The sequence below is a fragment of the Microcebus murinus genome, chromosome 2 (assembly GCF_040939455.1).
Source record: "Microcebus murinus isolate Inina chromosome 2, M.murinus_Inina_mat1.0, whole genome shotgun sequence".
NCBI classification, from domain to species: domain Eukaryota; kingdom Metazoa; phylum Chordata; class Mammalia; order Primates; family Cheirogaleidae; genus Microcebus; species Microcebus murinus.
Window position 1 is genome coordinate 90,350,559 of NC_134105.1, and position 20,944 is coordinate 90,371,502.

The window sequence follows — 20,944 nt, forward strand, 5'->3', positions numbered from 1 at the left end:
ATGTATATAATGTGTAGTGATCAAGTGAGAGTATTTAAGGGTGTCCATCACCTGAGTCCTATACAGCATTTGACTTTTCTTTGTAGTTTGAGACCTTGCTTTAGACAAGGGAGTAGATACTCTATGTAGCCTCAGCAGCCCCAGTACTGATACATGAAGGCAGATTTTCTTTCAATAACATGGAGTTGGGCCTCAAAATAGAGCTATTGACAAATGCAATGGAATGCTTTACCTGTTAGACAGTGAACATGCATAGATAAAGGGTACACTCAGGCAAGCACTGTCAGGTATGTCATGGAGGAGGTGCTTACACTGGGGACGGGCAGGAACAGTACACTAGGCCTTTAATTCCCTTGTGAGATCCTGTGACTTTTCTCTAGCGAGGTAGAAAGCCTCCCTTTGAATTACCCTTATTTTCTAGTGTATAGCAGGACCTTTGTGAGGAAAGGAGAACTGGTATTCAAAGAAACATTCATAGTCATTTTAGGGATTGTGGCACATAATTTGTTTAATCCAGATTGGATACATCAGGTACAGCAGTGGCACACGACTCAATACTGTAAATGATATACATGTTTTAACATATGCACTACAGTTTCAAAAGAAGACGACAGAAAACTCAAGAGTTTTTTTTTTCATAGAAAGTTTTCACATGTTTATCTTCCTGCAGTTTTATACAGTATATTTCTTCTTTGCCATTATGATGTTGGTAAGCAAAGCCCATTTATTATACGAAAATAGAAAAGAACACACGATGTTTTTCACGATAACATTAATGGGGGGGGTGACCTCTAAGGAAAACACTACATTGGAATGTCTGATTATCAAAAATATACCATCCCTCCCACCTCCCAGGTTTGTAAAATAGTCCATTGGTCCAAGGAGCCCCCAGGACTTGGATCAGTGCCCTACACTGGTTAGAATGGCATCATCCAGTGTAGTTAAGTAATCTGCTAAGATAAATGTCATCCCACACTTGATGAGAAAAAACATAGAACATTCTGAATAGAAAACAAGACTTAAAAGGAACCTCTTTAAAGCTGTTTCATTTTTTTGATAGCCACTTTCTCTTAGTTTTAATGATTTTCTTCATGATGCTCTTTGGGCTCCAAGGGTCATGGGTCGTAACAGTGTTTTTCCTTCATCTAGTCATTGTTAAAGCTTTGCAAGTAATGAGATTTCATTAGGAAAATCAGAAAGGGAAAATAAAAGTTTGTCACGGTTACCATGCCAACCAGTATAGAAAGAAAACTAATATTGCCTTAAATTAACAGCATTGTGATCTTTCTGTCTTATAGTTACCTGGTAATTGAAGAGAGGGAGCCTGGATGACTGAAATTCATTAATAGTGTTAGCTCAATTTCAACTACTACTTCTGCAAAATAAAAAAGACAAGGAAAAAGTCTAGGTACATAATGTTTCAATGTACATTTTCCTTGCCTACATTCTAATAAGTGACATGATCCTGAACTGCAGGAATCCTACTTTGAAAACTGGATAAAGTCCTCAGCACATCCACGAGTTTACTTTTTTGTTAATTATGGATCAGCATTAACTGTCCACTTTGATTTCTGCTCAAATTCTGTGTGACTGTAAACTAATGTGTTCAACTGTCATTGAGACCATCTATTGGTCTTTTGAAAGGGAGTCTATGCAGTTAGTCCTGAGCTTGGCACTAGTTATTAAAATAGAGGATGAAGGAGAAATAGAACAGACTTTGCTTCTGGAAATCCTGGTTCAGGGTGGTTCGGAATGGAATGCTTCCTCCCCCTGATCACCACCCTTGAAATCCAGGGATTAAAAGCAAGCCTCAGAGCAATGCAATATGATGTGGAGGAGACATCCCAGGACAAGATGTCTAAGTCCTGGATTGCAATCATAGTTCTGCCACTAATGTGCTACATGAACTTGGATAAGTCACTCAGCTTTCCACCTATTTTCCTCTCTTTGAAGTAGGAATTTAGTTACTTTACCTACTACCATCACAGATTGTAGTAAAGACCAGAAGGACTAGGAAAGGTATGCTTGAAATGTCATTGTCCTATCCTTCTCTTCATTGAGAAGAGAGAACATTTGACTGAAAAAACTTAACTATTCACTGTTCTGACAGAATTGACATTCCATAGCTGGTTCTACCTAGACAATAGTGGTTTCCAAATGATATGGTTTGTATTAGTACAGTCAGGTGATTTCCAAGGGCTGTGTCCAAGTAGTATTGACATTTACATAAGACTATGGCTCCAATTATGGCATTGCTCTGAGGGGCAGTGGGCATGGTGGAAAAAGCATTATACTAATAGCCAAGGGATCTTTGTTCTGGTCCCAGCCCTGTCATTACACGACTGCGTGTCCTTGAGCAACTCATTTAATATCTCTGGGCCTCAGCTTTCTATGCTGTAGAATGAATTAGGCAGTCTTTAATTTCTCCTAGTTCTGATATACTCTTAATACTTTCTTCTGTTTCCATTCATTTGACGTTTGAACGTAGCTATTAGGTTTCTTTTTCATCTTCCTTTCCTCCCACCCCTTAATGCTGAGTGGGACTGAATGGGAGGGTGGTTTGGGGAAATCTCTTATTATGGTGAAGTGGTTCATGAACTATGAAAGCTCAAGAGTCATCATACCAGAAGGCCCCTGGCCCCCAGAAAACCCTGATATCCTGGTTCCGAGTGGCTGGTTGATGAGTTAGACTTATTAAACTGACTCAGCACGCTTTGGACCTTGTGTTTACTTACAAATACTCTGTAGCAGTGTAGCCTAGTTGTGTTCTGTTGTGTAGATCTGCCATTTTTCTGGGTTAACATCTTTTTCCTGGGTTGGCCAGAGGTGAGCTAGATGCTGTATCCCTGGCTAAGGCTACAGTAGGGGATGGAGAGGAAGGGGATGGTCTAATGGTCTTTTAGGAACTGGCATAATGTGGGCTTTGAAAATGAAACTGAAGGAACATAAAACATTCAGTCCATTAGGGTCAATAAAAAACATGGGAAATTGTTTGGGACATGATACTTAAAATTTATTAATTTTTGTGGGAACCACTAAATGCTCCCATGGTGCACTATCAAACAGATCCTTGGTTGCATCAGTCACTATTCTAAACCCTGTGATGACCTGCTCTTAAATTAAGCACAGGCAGTTTGTATATGTATGCAACCATGTTCCTGCTTACCGCTTTATCCCTTTCTTCCCTTGGGTCTTATGATATGTAACTTAGATACTTAGACATTCCTATCATTGTTCTATTACCCATTATTTTAAGAGAAAAATCCTTTTCTAGTCCTTTGCCTGCCTTCTAAGTGGATTCCAGCCTGGTCTTCTGTGTGAGGCGTGTGTATGAAATGAATGGATGTGAGTAAGTAGTCCCCGATGTGTTTAGGTTGGTTTTGTGTGTGTGCACACACATATTCCTCTGTTGTTGTGAGCTTTTCTGCCTTCTTAGACCATAAGCTCAGAGGACAAGAACCGCTCCATTCCCACATTAACGGGCAATCCTTGAAGCAAGACCCAGAGAAAGAACTCAGTCCGTGGTCAGGGAGGTAAGCGTAAGGAGACGTAGAAAGAAAGGCTCCCTCTCCTCTGCCTGCTGCCCACCTCTGCTAAGGTGCCACCTCAAAACCTGCTGACTTTCCCTGCCTACAGGGTCAATCGAGCTGGGGTCATAGGGAAGCCCAGAAACAGTGTTTTTAGGGTCCTGGCTAGTGAAACTCATTTAGATGACCGTGGTGGGCAGAGAAATTCTTGGCCTACAATTAAACAGCTAACCACTAAGCAGCTGTAGGATGGATAAGGAGCTTCCAAGGAGCTCAAGTGTTTCAGAGCCCAGGCTACAGAGCCTGCAGTAGGGTAGCCTGGAACCGGAGAGGGTGGGAAGGGGCTTGTCACTAACCCTGAAGCCCACCTGCTCTGCCTAATGCAGTGAACAATGGTTAGGATTCCAGAAACGCCATTCCCAGCCCCACCAGGGTGCAAGCCCCTTGAACAGATATGTTGTCCAGGTTTTTCAGGAGATAATCTTCGCTCTCTCACTTGCACAGAGGTGATCAGGCTTCTCCCCCGTTTCAGCTATCTTCAGGGAGGACCAGGCCTGAAGACTCCTCAGATCTCAAGGCATCTTTCATACCAGGTGAGAACCATCTAGAATCTCGAGCTTGCTTTCACGCTGTGGAGCAACCTTCACGAGGCACGCAGGCTTAACCTCCCACAGCCTCCATGTGGGAGCTGCCTCAGTCCCCGTACCACTGCCCTCTCTGGAGGAAACCGCTCATGGGGCCTCGTGGCAGAGCTCTGGATGGGCTTTGCGGTGGGTCCTGAAAGAAGGGTACATAGCGAGGTGCCACGGAGCCCGACTGCCGCCGCGGGCCCTGGGATCTTCCGTTCTCTCCTCACTGGCACACACCAGAGTTGGCTGCTCCTCGGGTGTTGGCTATTTCCTGTTTCACGATCCCAGTGTGATAAATCTGGTCATTCCCTTTCTTCCCCAGAAACTGAAACTGCAAACACAAGTGGTTCCAACCACAAGGGAAGCACCTTTGTTCTCTAAGGTAAACTTCCCTACCCCTCATCTCCCCATTTTTCACTCCATTCTTTCCTCTTCCACAATTGCTTCACACAAATATAACTCCCAGCACAAGTCCGCAGTGCTTGGCAGTGAGAAGGCTTTACTAACATGTCTCAGGATCACTGGGACCCATGTAGAGACAGACGGCTGGACACAGAAACAGCCAGGGAGTAAGCGGAGAGGCACAGAGACGGAGACAGGGACAGACAGAGGGAAAGGACTGGTGTGTGGTCACTTGGCAGCTCTGCGCAGGTCAGCTGGGCAGTGGGGGCCCAGGCTCAGTTGACCTCACCCACCTGGGGGAATGGAGAGAGAACTCAGCCATAACTGACTTCTTAGCCTAAAAGCTTTTGCTATAAAAGGAGGAAAAGAAAAGAAAAGAAAAAAAAAGCCCTCACAAAATGCATTGTTTTGGTTCAAAGGTGTTGGGTCCATGAAGAAAAACATTTCACAAAAATCTGTTGGTGTTTTTGTTTTCCACCTTTTCCCATGAATAAATATTATCCATTAAGAGCCTTGAAAAAGGTGCTTAAATACACAGTGTTATATTTTCTTCCTGTTTTGCAAGTGACAGCTTGGCCTCTGTGCTGCTCTTGGTCTTATATTGTCCTCACTGGGGTCTCCGAAAACAACTGTTATTTGGTCTGAGGCTCCCTTCTCCAGGCCCTGTCCTGGCACACAGCCTATACCCCCCACCAGCCCAGCCCCACCTCCCTCCCTCCCCTCCTCTGGCCCCAGTGAGATGCGGTGCCACAGGGCTGTGTCCACGCCAGCAGCGTGAACCTCAGGTGCCCCTTTGCTGCCTCCTGTTCCTTCCAGGCACAAGTCTCAGTGCTAGGGGTATAATGGGGCAGGCAGAAATAGTGGGGTAAGGGGGAGGGGGTGGTCCCAGTGGCCACCCACCAACATGCCAGCCCCCTCCACTCCCCACTACCGCTCTGGCCCTTTGTCCAGTGGTTTTACAAGGCGGAGACCTTGACAACATTGCTGGCTATGGAAGGAATGTTCGTATTGGGGCCTGGGCTGGCAGGGGGTGGCCGACTTTCCCCCTCTGGGGTTAGCGCTGGGGGAGTGGGGATGCTGATGATGGCTGTGGTGATCTGGGATGTTTTGCAGTTTGGTCTCAGTCCGTCGTCTGCTTTCAAATTAAGGCTGGAGCGACTGGGATAGAAAAGAGTGAGTTGATGATAGTTCCTGTTTGCTAGCATCCCAAAGCTTCCTTGAACCCCTACATTCCCTGCTGATAGTAACTGGGAGGAGATTTGGTTGTCCCTCTATCTCTGCCTTTTGTAATCAGCTTGTAGTTATCCATTCTAATTATTATTCCTAAACGACTGACAATTACAAAGTCATGTATACTGGGCTTTGAATTTCGGAGTGCACATCTCCCTCCCCCCAGTGGTTGTTTACCTATCATTTGTGGCATTTGGCATTTGCTTTCCCTGAATTCTCTGCAACTCATTTGGAGGTAGTGGGAGGTGGCCTAAATATAAGCAGAGAAAGGAGGGAAAAGTCAGTCTGTGATTCAAAATCAGCCTGGGATAAGCCGTGAGTAACACAATTATGAAAATTATTTCTTTGAGAAAATGCTTGGTCCATTCTTTGCACTAGGGTAGGTCATTTTGGGACATCTATCTATATTTTTTTTAATTTTTTTTTTTTTCTGATATCTAACACCACTTTCAGCCTAAAACTGCTGCTATAGTATCTTCCCACAGTATATAAAGGGCTTCTGGGTTAACCTGCAAGAATGAGAAGGAAGGTGTGGGGAGGAAGGCAGGTAGGTGATGCGTTAGATGCGGGGGCAGCTAGAGGACCCTCAGCGTTCTCCTAATGCTGTGAATGGAGTGACGCAAGCCTTCGGGGGTGGGGAGGGGAGCCACCCACCTGGTAGTGAGGGAGGGCTGCTCGCTGCCCTGGATGTGGAGCGTGCTGAGCTCCTGCATGCTGCGCAGGCGGGTGGCTGGCAGGTTGGAACTGGGCAGGTGTGTGGTCTTCTTACTACGACGGGAGCAGCAGGTGGTGGTGAGGCCTGGGTGGCTGGACAGTGAGGGACTCCTCGTGGATGGGTAGTTCTGCATTGAACTCTCCATGCAGTTCTGCTCAAACATCTGCTCATCGATAAACTCATGGTTCTGTGGGAGGCAGAGGAGAAGAAGTAGGAAAAGAGGTAGGGAGGAGGGGACGCGTCCCCATGCTCTGTGTGGCTGCCTGTCTCTGTTCTGGGCCTTGAAGGAAGGGCTCCAGCTGCCTGGATCACTGATAAGCTCTCAGGGGGGTGATGTCCCATAGGCATCCAATGAGGAATGAGAGAGAATCGTATTGGCAGCCCTGGCCATCAGATTGGAGGGTGACTACTGCAGTTGTTAAATCATGGCATGACATGTGCCTCTTCTGCAGCTTTGAGCTGAGGGGACACAGAGGACATGGAGGGAGGCAGTGGCATCGTCAGAGCTAGAAGCAAGGACTTTACCTTCCAGGCTTTCTGTGAGATCTGCCAGAGGTGGCAGATGAGGAATCACTGTGGGCAGTGGGTATGTTAGGTGGTCTTTTCTGGATTTAGTGGGTAACATCCTTATGATACTTTGGTAAGGGTGCAATAAAATCTTTTACAGGTGCTAAGTTATTCACGGAATTGGGAGAGTATTGCTCCTGAAGGCCAGTGGGTCAAACTGTCAGAGATAGGAATTCTTTTAATTATTGTTTTTTTCCCCCCCTGATTATGGGATATGGGTCCTTAATATACCTGGAGACACAAGATTCCCAAGGTTAAGAGTAAGCATGGAAAGGGACTGCTAACAGTCTCCTGACTGGGGGCCACCGGGATGGGGTGTAGCTGAACTCAGGATAACTAAGAAAAACGGTGACTACACATCTATAGCATTAATGGTCTGGCCAAGGCTGGAAAGAGTGAGGAGAAAGTCTGAAGAGAAGCAGCATGAGAACAGAGTTCAGAAAGACCCCAGCCCTGCCAGCCAACACCAGGAGTCCCTAGGGAGCTGGGGAGCTGGCAGAGACAGACGGGGCATGTGGACACTTGCAGGGCACCAACACTGGTCCCATGTTCCGCCACCCTTCCCAAGCCCCTGGGGAGGTCCAAAGAAGGAATCAGAAAGACAGTTGGGGAGTTCAGCACAAAAAACTGGAAGCCTGAGCTGGTACTGGGTGTGACAGCAGAGGCAGGCTAAGGCCCGGAAGAATCAACAGCACATGCAAAGAACCAGGCCAGGGAGTGAAAAGAGAAGAATCCACAGACTTAGAAGAATCAGAGAGAAAAACATCAATTGAAGTTTTAAAAAGTTATACCTTGACGGTGGAGGTTCGTACAGATAACAGGGGATCATCCACAAGATAGGACAACCCCTACAGGACAACATGCCAACAGAAGATAAAAACACCATTGATTGTACATTCCAGCATTCCCAAGCCAGTTTGACATACAATCTTTCCATCCCAGCATTCCGCCCTTTGAGTCCAACATTCCACCCCTTGTTCCCAGCATTCTACCTCCCCTTTTCCCCAACATTCCACCTTTTGGCTCCAACAGGACTCTGCTCAAACCTGGCATTTGCTCCTTCCATCCCAACATTCTGCCTCCCCTATCCCAACATCCCATCCCTTGAGTCCAACATTCCTCCCGTAAAATCCAGCATTCCATAGCTTTAATCCCAGTCTGACATTCTTTCCCTCAGATTCAACATTCCACCCCTTCAATGCCAGCATTCCATCCCCAATTCCAAAATCCATTTCTTCAGTGCCAACATTCCGGCCCTTCATTCCCAAATATTTTCACCCATATCCCTCCAATTTACACATTCCACCCAGCACATGCGACTTGGAAAGGGCAGTTGGGTCCAGGCCTATGCCTTTGGCAAGTTTGTAATGTTAAGAGAAATTCTCTCTATATATAGTTCTTGAAAATAAATCTTGGAAACTAGGGTTTGCAGAGCACCCTCCCATTTTGGAAGACCTCACTGGGTTCAACTGCCATCCATGGTGTCCACCTTTGGCTCAGGTTAAAAGTCATCTAACATCTCTTCCCCCCAAATCTGGGAGGCCAGAGTATGGAGCATTCAGGATTAGAAAGTTCCCGCCACAGTGTGCTGAGCCCTGACTCTAGGCTTTTCTGGAGAGAGGTCCCAGAAGGAAGAGGGAAAGGTCTCACTTTGTTTCTCTCTGGCTTGCCTACCCTGACTCCTCCATTCCCCTCTTCCTAGCCCCTTTTACCAAGGGTCCAGGCTTGGTCCCACTGCCCTTCCTTTCAGTCTGTCTGTGAGGCACAAGCGTCATTGCACATTCCAGCTGTGGCACCCTTACACCATGACTCTGCTTTAACAATCAGCCTTTCAGAATCGGAATGCCCTGGGAATCGCAGGCGGCTGAGATGGGGTGGTGCTGCTAAATCCTGGCTAGAGACATATGTGCACTCCCTCCTTCATTTGTTGTCTCCTTTTCCAAAAGGAACGTAGGGAGCAAAGGGACCCACAGATTGCATCAACCTAGCCCCAGAGATGGGACAAAAATTCACACTCTTTTCTAGTGTCGTGCACCAATTCAGCCCTGCTTTGAAGGGTGATGCTGTCAGAACCAAGAAGCTGACGGGCAGAGCCCTCAGCCCTCAAAAAATCAAGAACTGGGCCGTGGGGACTCTGTAGGGTGTGGGAGGCTGCCGTGGGGCTGGTGAGCTTGCTCTACTCTGGGGCCTTCCTCCTGAGCGCTGACAGGTCTTATCACCCCCTTTCACATCTGAAGCGGGCAGACTTCAACTTCTGGCCAGTGAGGATGTGAAGACAGCCTTAGGAAAGAAAGGGTCAGGGGTCAGGGATGCAAAAGGAGGTGGCCATGGGCTGGGACTCACAGTGGTTTTTTCCAGGCAGTGCAGCAGGTGATGGTGCTGGCTCTCGATGAGCGACGTGGTCTTACCCATGTGCTCCTCTTCTGGGGTGCCCTGGTGAGAAAAGAAGGGAGGCTGAGTATAAAGCTGGTGGCTCCACCCTGCTCCAGCTCCTTCACTTCTCCACAGAAGGTAGGAGGGCAACAGAAAAATCTGAACAAACCAACTTGTAGGGTCAGCATAGAGTATGCTGACCTTTGGGCCGGGGCCCTTGGTCTAAAGCTGGCTTAGGGGCAGTGGTGATAATCCTGTGCCCCGGAGAGGTAGGTGGGCAGGGCAGCGGCTACCTGGGGAAGTCTGGAAACACGTCCTCCTCAGGGTTCAAAGTGGGGCTCCGGAGTGGGAGTGCTGTGCCCCTGGAGAGAGAAAACAGGCCCTCCTGCCCCTTTACCTTCCAGCCCAGGTCCTCCAGGCACCTACCGTCAGCTCCAGCGCCTCGTTGAGGAGCCCGTTGCGCTTGCTGTGCAGGTAGGCATTGGAGCTGCCCGTTTTGGCCACACGGATCCTGGCAAGGCGGGCCTTCTGTGATTGGCAGAGACAACGAAAGGGTAAGGGAGATCATGACACAAAAGGACAGCAAAGCTGGCAAATCCAGCAAGCAATGGGCTAGCCTAGGGAGGCTGGCTTCCCAGGCGACGTCTGATGGAGGGGAAGAAGCTGCTTCTTCCCAGCCTCGTGCTCTCCGGTTATAGACCAAGGACTGGGTCTGACACGCGCAACCGCCTCTGTGCAGCTTGGTCACGGTCAGAATTCCTAAGAGTTTCCACTCATCTCTCTGGCCTGGGTGTGATCCTGGTGGGAGAAATACCACTCCTCCAGGTTCTCTCTCCTCCCAAAGGTTTCATGACCTTTATCTACTTAGTATTGGATGCTTTGTGCTATTCAACTGGAATATTTCTTATCACTAACGAGACTGCAGACTCCTTAAAGGAGTGTATGTGATTCTCCCCTAGGGGCCAGTACAGGTCCCCGCATACAGTAGGTCCTCAGATATTAGTGAATTATGAGAAAAGCAAGGATGCATGCTTTTCAACACTTCTTAACTCCTTCTCTGGCCGGGCGCTGTGGCTCACGCCTGTAATCCTAGCTCTTGGGAGGCCGAGGCGGGCGGATTGCTCAAGGTCAGGAGTTCAAAACCAGCCTGAGCAAGACCCCGTCTCTACTATAAATAGAAAGAAATTAATTGGCCAACTGATATGTATATAAAAAATTAGCCGGGCATGGTGGCGCATGCCTGTAGTCCCAGCTACTTGGGAGGCTGAGGCAGAAGGATCACTCGAGCCCAGGAGTTTGAGGTTGCTGTGAGCTAGGCTGACGCCATGGCACTCACTCTAGCCTGGACAACAAAGCGAGACTCTGTCTCAAAAAAAAAAAAAAAAAAAAAAAACTCCTTCTCTGATTTCTATTTTTTTCCTTAGCACTTATTACTAAGATAGTATATGTTTTTTTGTTTTTGGGGGTTTTTTTTTGTTTTTTTCAGACAGAGTCTCACTCTTTTGCCTGGGCTAGAGTGCTGTGGCATCGGCCTAGCTCACAGCAACCTCAAACTCCTGGGCTCACGCGATCCTCCTGCCTCAGTCTCCTGAGTAGCTGGGACTACAGGCATGTGCCACCATGCCCAGCTAATTTTTTCTCTATATATTTTTAGTTGGCCAATTAATTTCTTTCTATTTTTAGTAGAGACGGGGTCTCGCTCTTGCTCAGGCTGGTTTCAAACTCCTGACCTTGAGCGATCCTCCCACCTTGGCCTCCCAGAGTGCAGGATTACAGGCATGAGCCACCATGCCTGGCTGATAGTGTATGTTTTATATATATTTATCTTGCTACTGTCTCTTTCCTCCACTACAATGTAAACTCTTTGAAGGTAGGAGTTTTTGCCGTGTTTACTGACATATTCTCAGTGCCTAGCAAACAGTAGGTTCTCATTTTTTTTAAGTCAATAAACGTATATACAATTGTATGTCTCTCTTTAGGAGTGGATTCATGCGTGGACATGTCAATATTTGTCTACCTACCTATGCGTCTCGGTGGGAATGAGTGTAGGTGCCTGTGAAAGGTGACTGGTGTGTGTGTAAGAGAAGGGAGGATGGAACACATGTCCACACTCCACTTTGGCTTTAACTAGGCCAGTGAAACTCTCCCAGCTCCAACCTGGGAAGCCTACAGCAGAGAAGGTCCCCTGCAGGAGGGCTGCATGGTGTCTCAACACAAGCTCTCTCTCTTGCTTGCAGAAGGCAATAGGACAGGCTGAACACTGCACATGCTGGCTGCTCTTTTCCTTCCTGATGACCATAATCACTGTCACCATGACAGTGGCACAGCCAAAGAGAGAGGCTAAGGGAAGAGTCTCTGGGCAAGAAGAGGGAGAAGGCAGAGGAGTTCCTGCTGGGTTAAAAATGCAGCCAGAGGTCGCGTCCTGTAGCTCTAGACCAGGCATCAAGCTCTTGCTACTGGAAGCAGAAGAGCCCACAAGGATCACAGACCCATCCTAGAGTGGAATGGTCGCTCCCCCTGCCTCTGGGCAAGTCCACATGCAACTTCAGCATAGACCCTGAGCAAGAGAAGAGTCCTTGGGAAATTGTGATTATTTCTTTTTCTTATCACTCCTTCTCCAAGTGGCTAATCAGCTGGCTAATCTGCTAAAAGAAGGTCATGGACACAAGAGTTCAGGCTGTCAACAGAAGAACAAAGGACATACTGTATCTCTTGTTTTCTGGGAAGGCTCTCAGTGGCCTTCTCCTTGCAGGGACAGTTCAACTCCTTCCCCTGGCCTCTAACTATGGGGATAAGACAAGGATGTGAGTCTGGAAGACCTGCCCATAGATCTGAGGAAGAATGGTTTTTTGGATGAAGCAGAAAACAAGAAAGGGGACCAGGAACAGAACGAGCGGTGGCAAGTCAGCCCTGCCATCCCTCCTCTCTCTGAGCAAAGACTCTGCAGGCAAGGTCCAGGTCAATTCTACGCCCCACAAATCCTGCTCCAACCCTTCCCTAGTTTGGATGTTTACATTCAAGCAAGTTCCTCACCATTTGAGGATGTGGCCCATATTGCTTTGGGTGCTGGGTGCTGCGAGTGTCATGTGGAAATCCAATTGTGTCAAGCTCATTATAGCCTTATATAATCTGATTGAACCACTTAGAGCCAGACTTTTCTCATATCTGGGGTCTGCCTTCATTATTTTCTAGAGATGAAAGATTCTCCTGTTCTCCTTTGTGGCACTTCTTTTAATCTTATCTTACCCTGGGCTCTATTAAAACCATAGATTGTCATATCAAATGCACCGTATCGTTTAATCATTTCCCACACAGGATAAAGAGGTTTGCAATGTATTTACAGAACCATCCCCAGCACGTGAAATTTTGTGGGGCTCTTTGGCTTGGCGTGGAGCTCCAGAGAGCCAGGGCTTGTGGTTTATGCATATTTCTATGTCCTGTACCCAGCACAGGGCGGCACACTGAGCAGGTGTTCACACAAAGCTTGTGATGGCTGAGGAAGGAAGATGACCACACATAGTTGGTTGGATGACCATGTTTATAAAGCCATTGTAACAGGCTCAATCCTTGGGTGGACTGGTTGGCTTCACTGTCATCCGTGGCCAGAAGGACAGTGTGGGAGTTAAAAGAGAGCTTAGAGATCATGTTCTGGGCCATTTCAAAGACAAAAAATGGAGGGCATGAGGGTAAGTGGCTTATCCAGGTCAAGGTGTGGACTAGGAAGACTTTAGCTCAGGACTTCCAACTTCCAGGTCAAATGTGGCTTCCACAACATTATTCTCTGTCCCTGAGTTTCAACTCCTTTAAGGCAGGTTTCTAAACTTGATGAGCAAATCCCAGGAAGTTGCATTTAAAACAGGTGTGGAAACTCCGGCGTTGGGGGAGAGATCTGGAAGAAGAAGGCCACTGCCCTGGATACAGTTCTAGGCACCATCTATGTGCAAGACATAATTTTATCAGTCTCTGAGAAGCCTCTCACAACTAAGCCTTTTTATCTGCCTGGCCGGCAGGTGTCCTTTGGCTGTGGTTATTTGTGTCTCTTTCCTTGGGAGAGGCAGAAGAATGAGAAAAAGGAAGAAACAGTAAGGCCAAAAGAGATAATGGGCAATCGTACTCTTAGGTATTTACCTCAGAGAAATGAAAACTTATGTTTACATAAAAACTTGCCCATGAATGTCTACAGCAGCTTTATTTGGAATAACCCCAAACTGGAATCATCCCAAATATTCATCAACAGGCGAACAGTTAAGCAAACTAGTATGTCCATACCATGGGATTACTGCTCAGTTATAAAAACGAATAAACTACTGATACACACAACAGCTTAGATCAATCTCCAGAAAGTATATGGAATGAAAAAAGCCAATCCCCAAAGGTTACCTGTTGTATGCATCTATTTATATAACATTTCTGAAATGAAGGCATTTGATAAATGGAGGACAGAGAAATAGTTGCCAAGGGTCAGGGACAGGGCAGGGTTGGGGTGGGGCTATAAAAGGGCAACACATGGATCCTCGTGGCATTGGGGATGACCAGTATCTTGACTGTGGTGGTGGCACATGAACCTGCACAGGTGACAGAACCATAAAAACCTGACACATATACACATGTATGCAAGCACAAGTAAAACTGAATAAGATTAGTGGACTGTCGTGATGTCCACACCCTGGTTGTGATGTTGTGCTACAGGTTTGTAAAATGTTACCACTGGGGGAAACTGAGCAAACGGTACAAAGGATCTGTATGTATTGTCTCTTACAACTGAATGTGAATTTACAATTATCTCAGTAAAATATTCCATTAAAAAAAAAGAATATGGGCAAGCACCAGAACTGGAGATGGGGGCCAAACGTCCCCCACCAGACATTCTGGCCACTGCTAGACCAGCCCACCTGATCTCCAGTTCATTTGGTCCAGAAGACACAGTCTCTGAAGCAAATAGCAGCAGACCTATCTTAGTAATGACCCCAAGCAAGCCAGTCATGATGAGAAGAGGATGACGACATTAACTTCCTTCTGAGCCTTTCCACCCAGGGCACGTGGGATGGAGCTCTCCTCTGTGGCTACTGCAGCTCCCAGGTGTGTGGTCTGGGCTGAGAACCATCCTTGGCTTCCCTGACTCTCCCGTCCCACCTCTCCACTTCCCTCTGGACCTGCCCGCCTTGACTCATGTGGCAGATTCAGGACTGGAAGCTGGAAGTACTTTTTCCCCCCTCACAGCAGCCCAAGGTGAAGCAGACAGAGCTGAGCAACCGTGAGGAGAAACAGTATCCAGGCTAGGTGAAAACACTGTAAATATTTACTCTGATTTCAAGGGGACAGAGAAGAGGGAAAGGGAAGGGGACAGGGAGGGAGCCAGAACGGAGGGAGACTTATCTTTAGCAGCTAGAGGAGGATAAACTGAAGTTATTTCTTCTGGATTTTAATCACACCAGATGAGCTTCATAAAGTCCCATGGGAGAGTGGGGCATGGTGGTGCACACCTGTAGTCCCAGCTACTAGGGAGGAGGATTGCTTGAGCCCAGGAGTTCAACTCTAGCCCGGGCCACATAGTAAGACTATGCCTCTTAAAAAAAAAAAAAAAAAAGAGGCACCCAGGGAAATGTCTACTGTTATATTCTTTGCAGGGGCAAAAAGCAGATGAGATGCTCTTAGAAGTAGGTGAAGACGTGGGCACGGGAGGAAGGTAAGTGCAGGAGCTCCCTAGAGCGCAGCTGCGACGGGCTGTCCCTGCGCATGCGCACCCACAGGCGAGCATGTGGACCCAGCATTCCTGTGAACCTCACCTCGCTGCTCTGCTAAAACCTGCATCAGCCCTAGCCTCTTGGGAGGGGGGCGGGGGTGCTATAGGATCTCTGGCCCTTCGGGGTCTCAGCTCCTGGATCTGAAAAGAAGATCCCAGTTTCTCCCTGCCTGTTTCTTTAGGATTGCATAATGAATTCAGACATTGTTCACATTTGTCAGCTGACTTGAACAAGGCAAGAGATAAGATTTCCATTTCTGGGGCAGCTGGTAGGGGATGGGGGTGGGGAACCCCTGACCTTGGGTGAAGGGGTAGGAGACAGGTCTGGACGGGACAGAGAAGACGGCACAGAGCCAGAGGATTAATCTTCAGACTGGCAACACTACAGACCAGGTCAAGATATCAAAATACAACTCAGCTCGGGCAGAGGGGACAGGAAGGCAGGGAGGAGGCAACCACAGGGCACACAAAAGGCCGCCTGGCAGGGACCACGTGGCAAAGAAGTAACCCAGCTGCAATGCATGGGGCCTACTACATCCTAGGCACCCAATAAATGTCTGGAATAAATGAATGAAAGAAAGAAGAAAATCAGGAGACAAAACCCAAGTATCCATAAGCCAATCTTTCAGCAAGGTGCCCTCCTGTCCACTGTCCCTGGAAAGGCTGCGACCACAGGCCCTGGGGACTGAGGCTCTAGAGAAGGGCCATCACATTTTAGCCAAGATCAGAAGAGAAATGAAGGACTCCCCCACAGACATTCTTTCCTGGTAGGAATCCTGGTAAGAGTCACTGCCCAAGAACCTCCACGAGCCAGATGCCTTAAAAATGCACTGGATGGGCCAGGCACGGTGGCTCACGCCTATAATCCTAGCACTCTGGGAGGCCAAGGCAGGAGGACTGCTCAAGGTCAGGAGTTCGAAACCAGCCTGAGCAAGAGTGAGACACAGTCTCCACTAAAAATAGAAAGAAATTAGTTGGCCAACTAAAAATATATACTTTTTAAAAAATTTCAGCATATTATGGGGGCACAAATGTTAAGTATATTCGGGAGAGAAGAGGAGGGAAAGGCAATACAAGTAACCTAAACAGTTGTACCCTCATAATATGCTGAAATAAAAAGGAATGCAAAAAGTGCACAAAAAAAAAAAAAAGAAAAAAGGTTAAGTATATTGCCCGTGCCCCTCCAACCTCCTGAAGACAGAGCTTTAAGCATGACCATCCCCTAGACGGTGTGCCTTGCACTCATTATGTATGTATATACCCCTATCCCCTCCTCCCCCCTCCCATCTGCCTGACACCTGATGAATGTTATTCCTATATGTCCACTTAGGTGTTATTGTTTTTTTTTATTTTGAGATAGAGTCTCCCTTTGTTGCCCAGGCTAGAGTGAGTGCCATGGCGTCAGCCTAGCTCACAGCAACCTCAGACTCCTGGGCTCAAGCGATCCTCCTGCCTCAGCCTCCTGAGTAGCTGGGACTACAGGCATGCACCACCATGCCTGCCTAATTTTTTCTATATATTAGTTGGCCAATTAATTTCTTTCTATTTATAGTAGAGACAGGGTCTCGTTCTTGCTCAGGCTGGTTTCGAACTCCTGACCTCGAGCAATCCGCCTGCCTTGGCCTCCCAGAGTGCTAGGATTACAGGCATGAGCCACTGTGCCCGGCCCCACCTAGGTGTTGATCAGTTAATACCAATTTGCTGGTGAGTACATATGATGCTTATTTTTCCAATCTTGGGATACTTCACTAGAATGGGTTCCAGCTCTATCCAGGAAAATACAAGAGGTGCTATGTCACCATTGTTTCTTATAGTTGAATAGTACTCCATGGTACACATATACCGCATTTTATTAATCCACTCATGTATTGATGGGCACTTGGGTTGTTTCCACAGCTTTGCAATTGTGAATTGTGCTACTATAAACATTTGAGTGCAGGTGTCTTTTTTATAGAGTGCCTTTTGTTCTTTTGGGTAGATGCCCAGTAGTGGGATAGCTGGATCAAATGGTAGATCTACTTGTATCACTTTAAGGCATCTCCATATTGCTTTCCACAGAGGTTGCACTAGTTTGCAGTCCCACCAGCAGCATAGGAGTGTTCCTATCTCTCTGCATCCACGCCAACGTTTATTGTTTTGGGACTTGTTAATAAGGCAACAGAGTGAGACTTGGTCTCAAAAAAAAATGCACTGGACGAGAGCTGGCTGAGCCGGGTTGTTCTACAGAGAAGGCTGAAGGCCAGACGGGAAAGGAGGCTTCTCCCTGGGTACCAAAGCCTTCAGACATCCTTCCTCATTCTGTGGGTAAGTGACAGTATTTCACCCTTCCCTGCCGTCCTAAGTAGCATATACTGGACATAATTTAAAGCTTTTCTCAGGACTGATGGTTATGCCCATCATCAACCATGTGCCTGAACCCTACAATACCCTGGAGGTTACTAAAGCCCATTGTGCCATTTGTCCCTGAACTCAAGGACCTCAGAATGTTCTCTCACAGTATTCATTTTCTTTTATTAATTTTATTTTTTGCCATAGGTTTTGTATAAGAAGAGATCATGTTTCCCAGTGAGTGCTTGGCTTGGGAGGGAGAAGTTCTGGGGGGTGCGAGTGCTGGTGGAGGTGGAGCCGGGGACCGGGGAGCTGCCATAGGATACCCAAAAGGGGACAGTCAGCTTGCAGACACCTGAGGCTCACTGCATTCTGGAGCTGTCAGGAGGCCGGCGAGTGGGAAGGGACATGAAGCTCCTCAGCTTCCAAAGCCAGGGGCTGTGTGTGCAGTGACGCTCCGAGCAGCTCGGGGCCTGGCAAGCTGACTGCCAGCTGCGCAAAGCCCAGGTCCGGGCCTCCCGGGTGCTGCTCCTGCCCTTGACACCTCCTCCCCAGCCCAGCGTCCCAGGCTTACCTTCTGTGCCCTGCGTTTATCTGCTCTCTGATTCTGGTGGTAAATCCGGCTAAAGTTGGAAACAATCACAGGAACTGGCAGAGCAATGACCAGGACGCCACTCAGGGAGCAGATGGAGCCGAAGATCTTCCCTGCAATTGTCTTGGGCACCATGTCTCCATATCTGAGAGAGAGAGAGAGAGAGAGAGTGGGTGTGAGGGAGGGGCCATTCGGGAAACAAGTCCGGCTTCCCTGCCAATCATTCATCATTTATTCATTCCACAATTGGTTAGAGTGCCTGCCACATGCCAGGTACTCTGATGTCCTTATGTTCATGGAGAGAATGTCCTACAAGGGAACACCATAAACAAATAAGTGAATACATAAACAACACTGTGGCTGGTGGTTGTCTCTCTGAGGGAATAGAGCTCGGTGCTGTGTCAGGTGGCAGGCGTGTGGCCGGGAAGGGCCCGAGGAGCTAACATGTACGCTGAGATCTGAAAGCAAAGGATCCAGCCATGCAGAACAGCTGGGGACGGGTGCGTGCGGCAGGGGTGACAGAAAGCACAGAGGCCCTGAGGGAGTAGGACAGAGCTTGGCCTGTTCCGGGAATTGTCAAAGGGCCAGCAGGACTGGGCACATGAGTGACGGGGAGAGTCACGGCAACGTCGGTTGGGGAGGCAGTGGGGCCAGATCCCGCAGTGTCTGGTGGGCCACGGTGGAGAGCACGCATTTTATCTCGAGGGGCCATGGATGAGCTTCCAGCCGAAGAGCAACATGATCTCATACAAGACACCAATAATAACAAATAACAAACTTACGTCCTAGTCATGTGGAGATTTATAATTTACAAGTCAAAATCTTTTTTGAGACAGAGTCTCACTCTGTTGCCCAGCCTACAGTGCCATGGCATTGCCATAGCTCACAGCAACCTCAAACTCCTGACCCCAAGCGATCCTCCTGCCTCAGCCTCCCAAAGTGCTAGGATTACAGGCGTGAGTCCCCACACCTGGCCTGCAAGTCACATTTACATATTCATCTCACAGGAGCCCCACAAACACTGCGAACTTTGTATTCTTATCCCCATTGAACAGATGCAGAAACTGAGGCTCAGAGACATGACATGGACTGAGTTCATTTGCTCAGTTGGGATTAAAACCCCCTCCTCTTGCTTTTATCTCTTTTCCACTAACCATACTGTCTCAGAGGGGAACCCTGAGCTCTGAAACTCAGCCCCTTAAGTTGTGTGGCCACTTTGGAACTGTGCCGGCTCCTCTCAGAGCTTGGAGAAACTCTCTTAAGTACTTCACACCCTGGCAGCTGCCCCCTGGGACCAGCTTGGCCTGGATCCTGCTCAGTCCTGGGCAGGCAGGCCAGAGCCTCTCTCCTCCAATCAATAAGACACTCTCCACAGTGGTTAAGTGTTTAGTCTCCTCTTTATTGAGATAATTTAAAGCAAAGAGCTTATTAAGCAAAGAGCTGTGATGACTCCTTTGGCCAAGGCCAGAAACACCATCTTCCCCGCCTCTGTGCACTCTGGGTGTCTGCAGCCCAAACAAGCTTAGGGCGACCAGGAGTCATTGCTGCTGAAATAGTGAGGCTCCAACTCACTTGTCCTGGGGGGCCGAGGTGTCTTGGGTCTCCAGAGAGGACACAGAAGGGGATGGTGTAACCTGTTTCAGAAGTATGAGTCCTTCCCTCCTAAACACCTGAGGGCTTTGTGGAGGCCATGGCAGAGGCTGACAGGTATTTGAGGAATGAGTGAATCATCTCACTTAACCCTCTCAATACCCTATGAAGTAGGCTCCTGCTTCGAGGCTGCCTTCCTTCTCCTTTTCCTGGCTCACGCTGTCTTGGACGTGCACTGCCATGAAGGCCTGCGAAAGCTCCTTCTGGATCTTTGTGGCTGGGGTTTCCTACTCTGCATGGTGCTCAGGGGAGGCCTCCAGTGAAGTGGTTGAGAATGTGGATTCTGGACTTAGACGACCAGGGTTCAAGACCCACCCAGCTCCACCATAAAATAACTGTGTGACCTTGGAGGAATGTTACTCTGGGCCTCAGTTTCCTTGTTTATAGAATGAAGATACTATCAGTGACCTATGTCATAATCCTATTGTGACATACACAGCTCTATAAACAATAAATGCTGTTACTTTTACCTAGGCATTCTGGAAACCATAGTCTCGGTTAATGGGAAACTCTAAAACCACAGTTGGTTGTCCCAAGTTCAGATAATCGCAGTGATGAAGACGAGGGGGCTGCGCGCTGTAGCATGTTAGCTGGGACTTCCAGCTGGCGCGACTGAAAGTGGGGCTGGAGGGCACACGGCCGAGGATGAAACAGAAGTGTGGCCGGAGCTAGGAAGAACAAGCACATTTCAGAATAACTGAGGCTGGTGAAAAATGCCAAGGACAACAGAAAGATTGTTGTATATATCTGAAGAAAGAAGGAGGAGAGAAGCTATGCCCACTGCTGGTGACAGGTGACAGAGAGAAAGCACAGCAACCCCACTCCCATGGGCTCAGCTGCCTTCTCCATAGAGAAGAACGTGCTGGAGAGGCTGGGACAGACGCCCACGAGAAGGATCGGGAGCTTGAAGTAGGAGAGGGGAGCCCAGGCAAGTGCTCGCAGCGAATTTACATCACAGGCCCACGGGAATCCGCCCTGGGAGACACGAGGCACGTGCAGATGGGGCTGTGGAACCACTGCCCATGATCCTTGAGGAATCATGGTGCAGCAGAAAAGTGCCAAGAGATTAGACATAGCAAACGGTTGTACCGGTATTTGTAAAGAAGGGGAAAGGAGTTCTGAGAAACCACAGACCAGTGGGCTTGGCATCCATCAATTCTGCCATCAAGTTTCTGGCAGAAGCCGAGA

General features: G+C 48.0%; 1 protein-coding gene across 2 annotated transcripts in view; it reads right to left on the reverse strand.

The window, feature by feature from the left end:
- Positions 1-481: 481 nt before the first annotated feature.
- KCND3 (potassium voltage-gated channel subfamily D member 3) overlaps positions 482-20,944 on the reverse strand; it is a 217,360-nt gene continuing 196,897 nt past the window's right edge. Inside the window, exons 3-8 of one of the 2 annotated variants that reach the window (XM_012778502.2) lie at positions 18,089-18,251; positions 9,870-9,971; positions 9,414-9,503; positions 7,862-7,918; positions 6,443-6,690; positions 482-5,716 (exon numbers count right to left, since the gene is read on the reverse strand). In XM_012778502.2, the coding sequence (XP_012633956.1) occupies positions 5,515-5,716; positions 6,443-6,690; positions 7,862-7,918; positions 9,414-9,503; positions 9,870-9,971; positions 18,089-18,251 (862 nt within the window). In that variant the 3' untranslated portion in view covers positions 482-5,514. The remainder of the gene's footprint in view (positions 5,717-6,442; positions 6,691-7,861; positions 7,919-9,413; positions 9,504-9,869; positions 9,972-18,088; positions 18,252-20,944) is intronic. The other variant, XM_075999977.1, reaches the window with a different exon arrangement.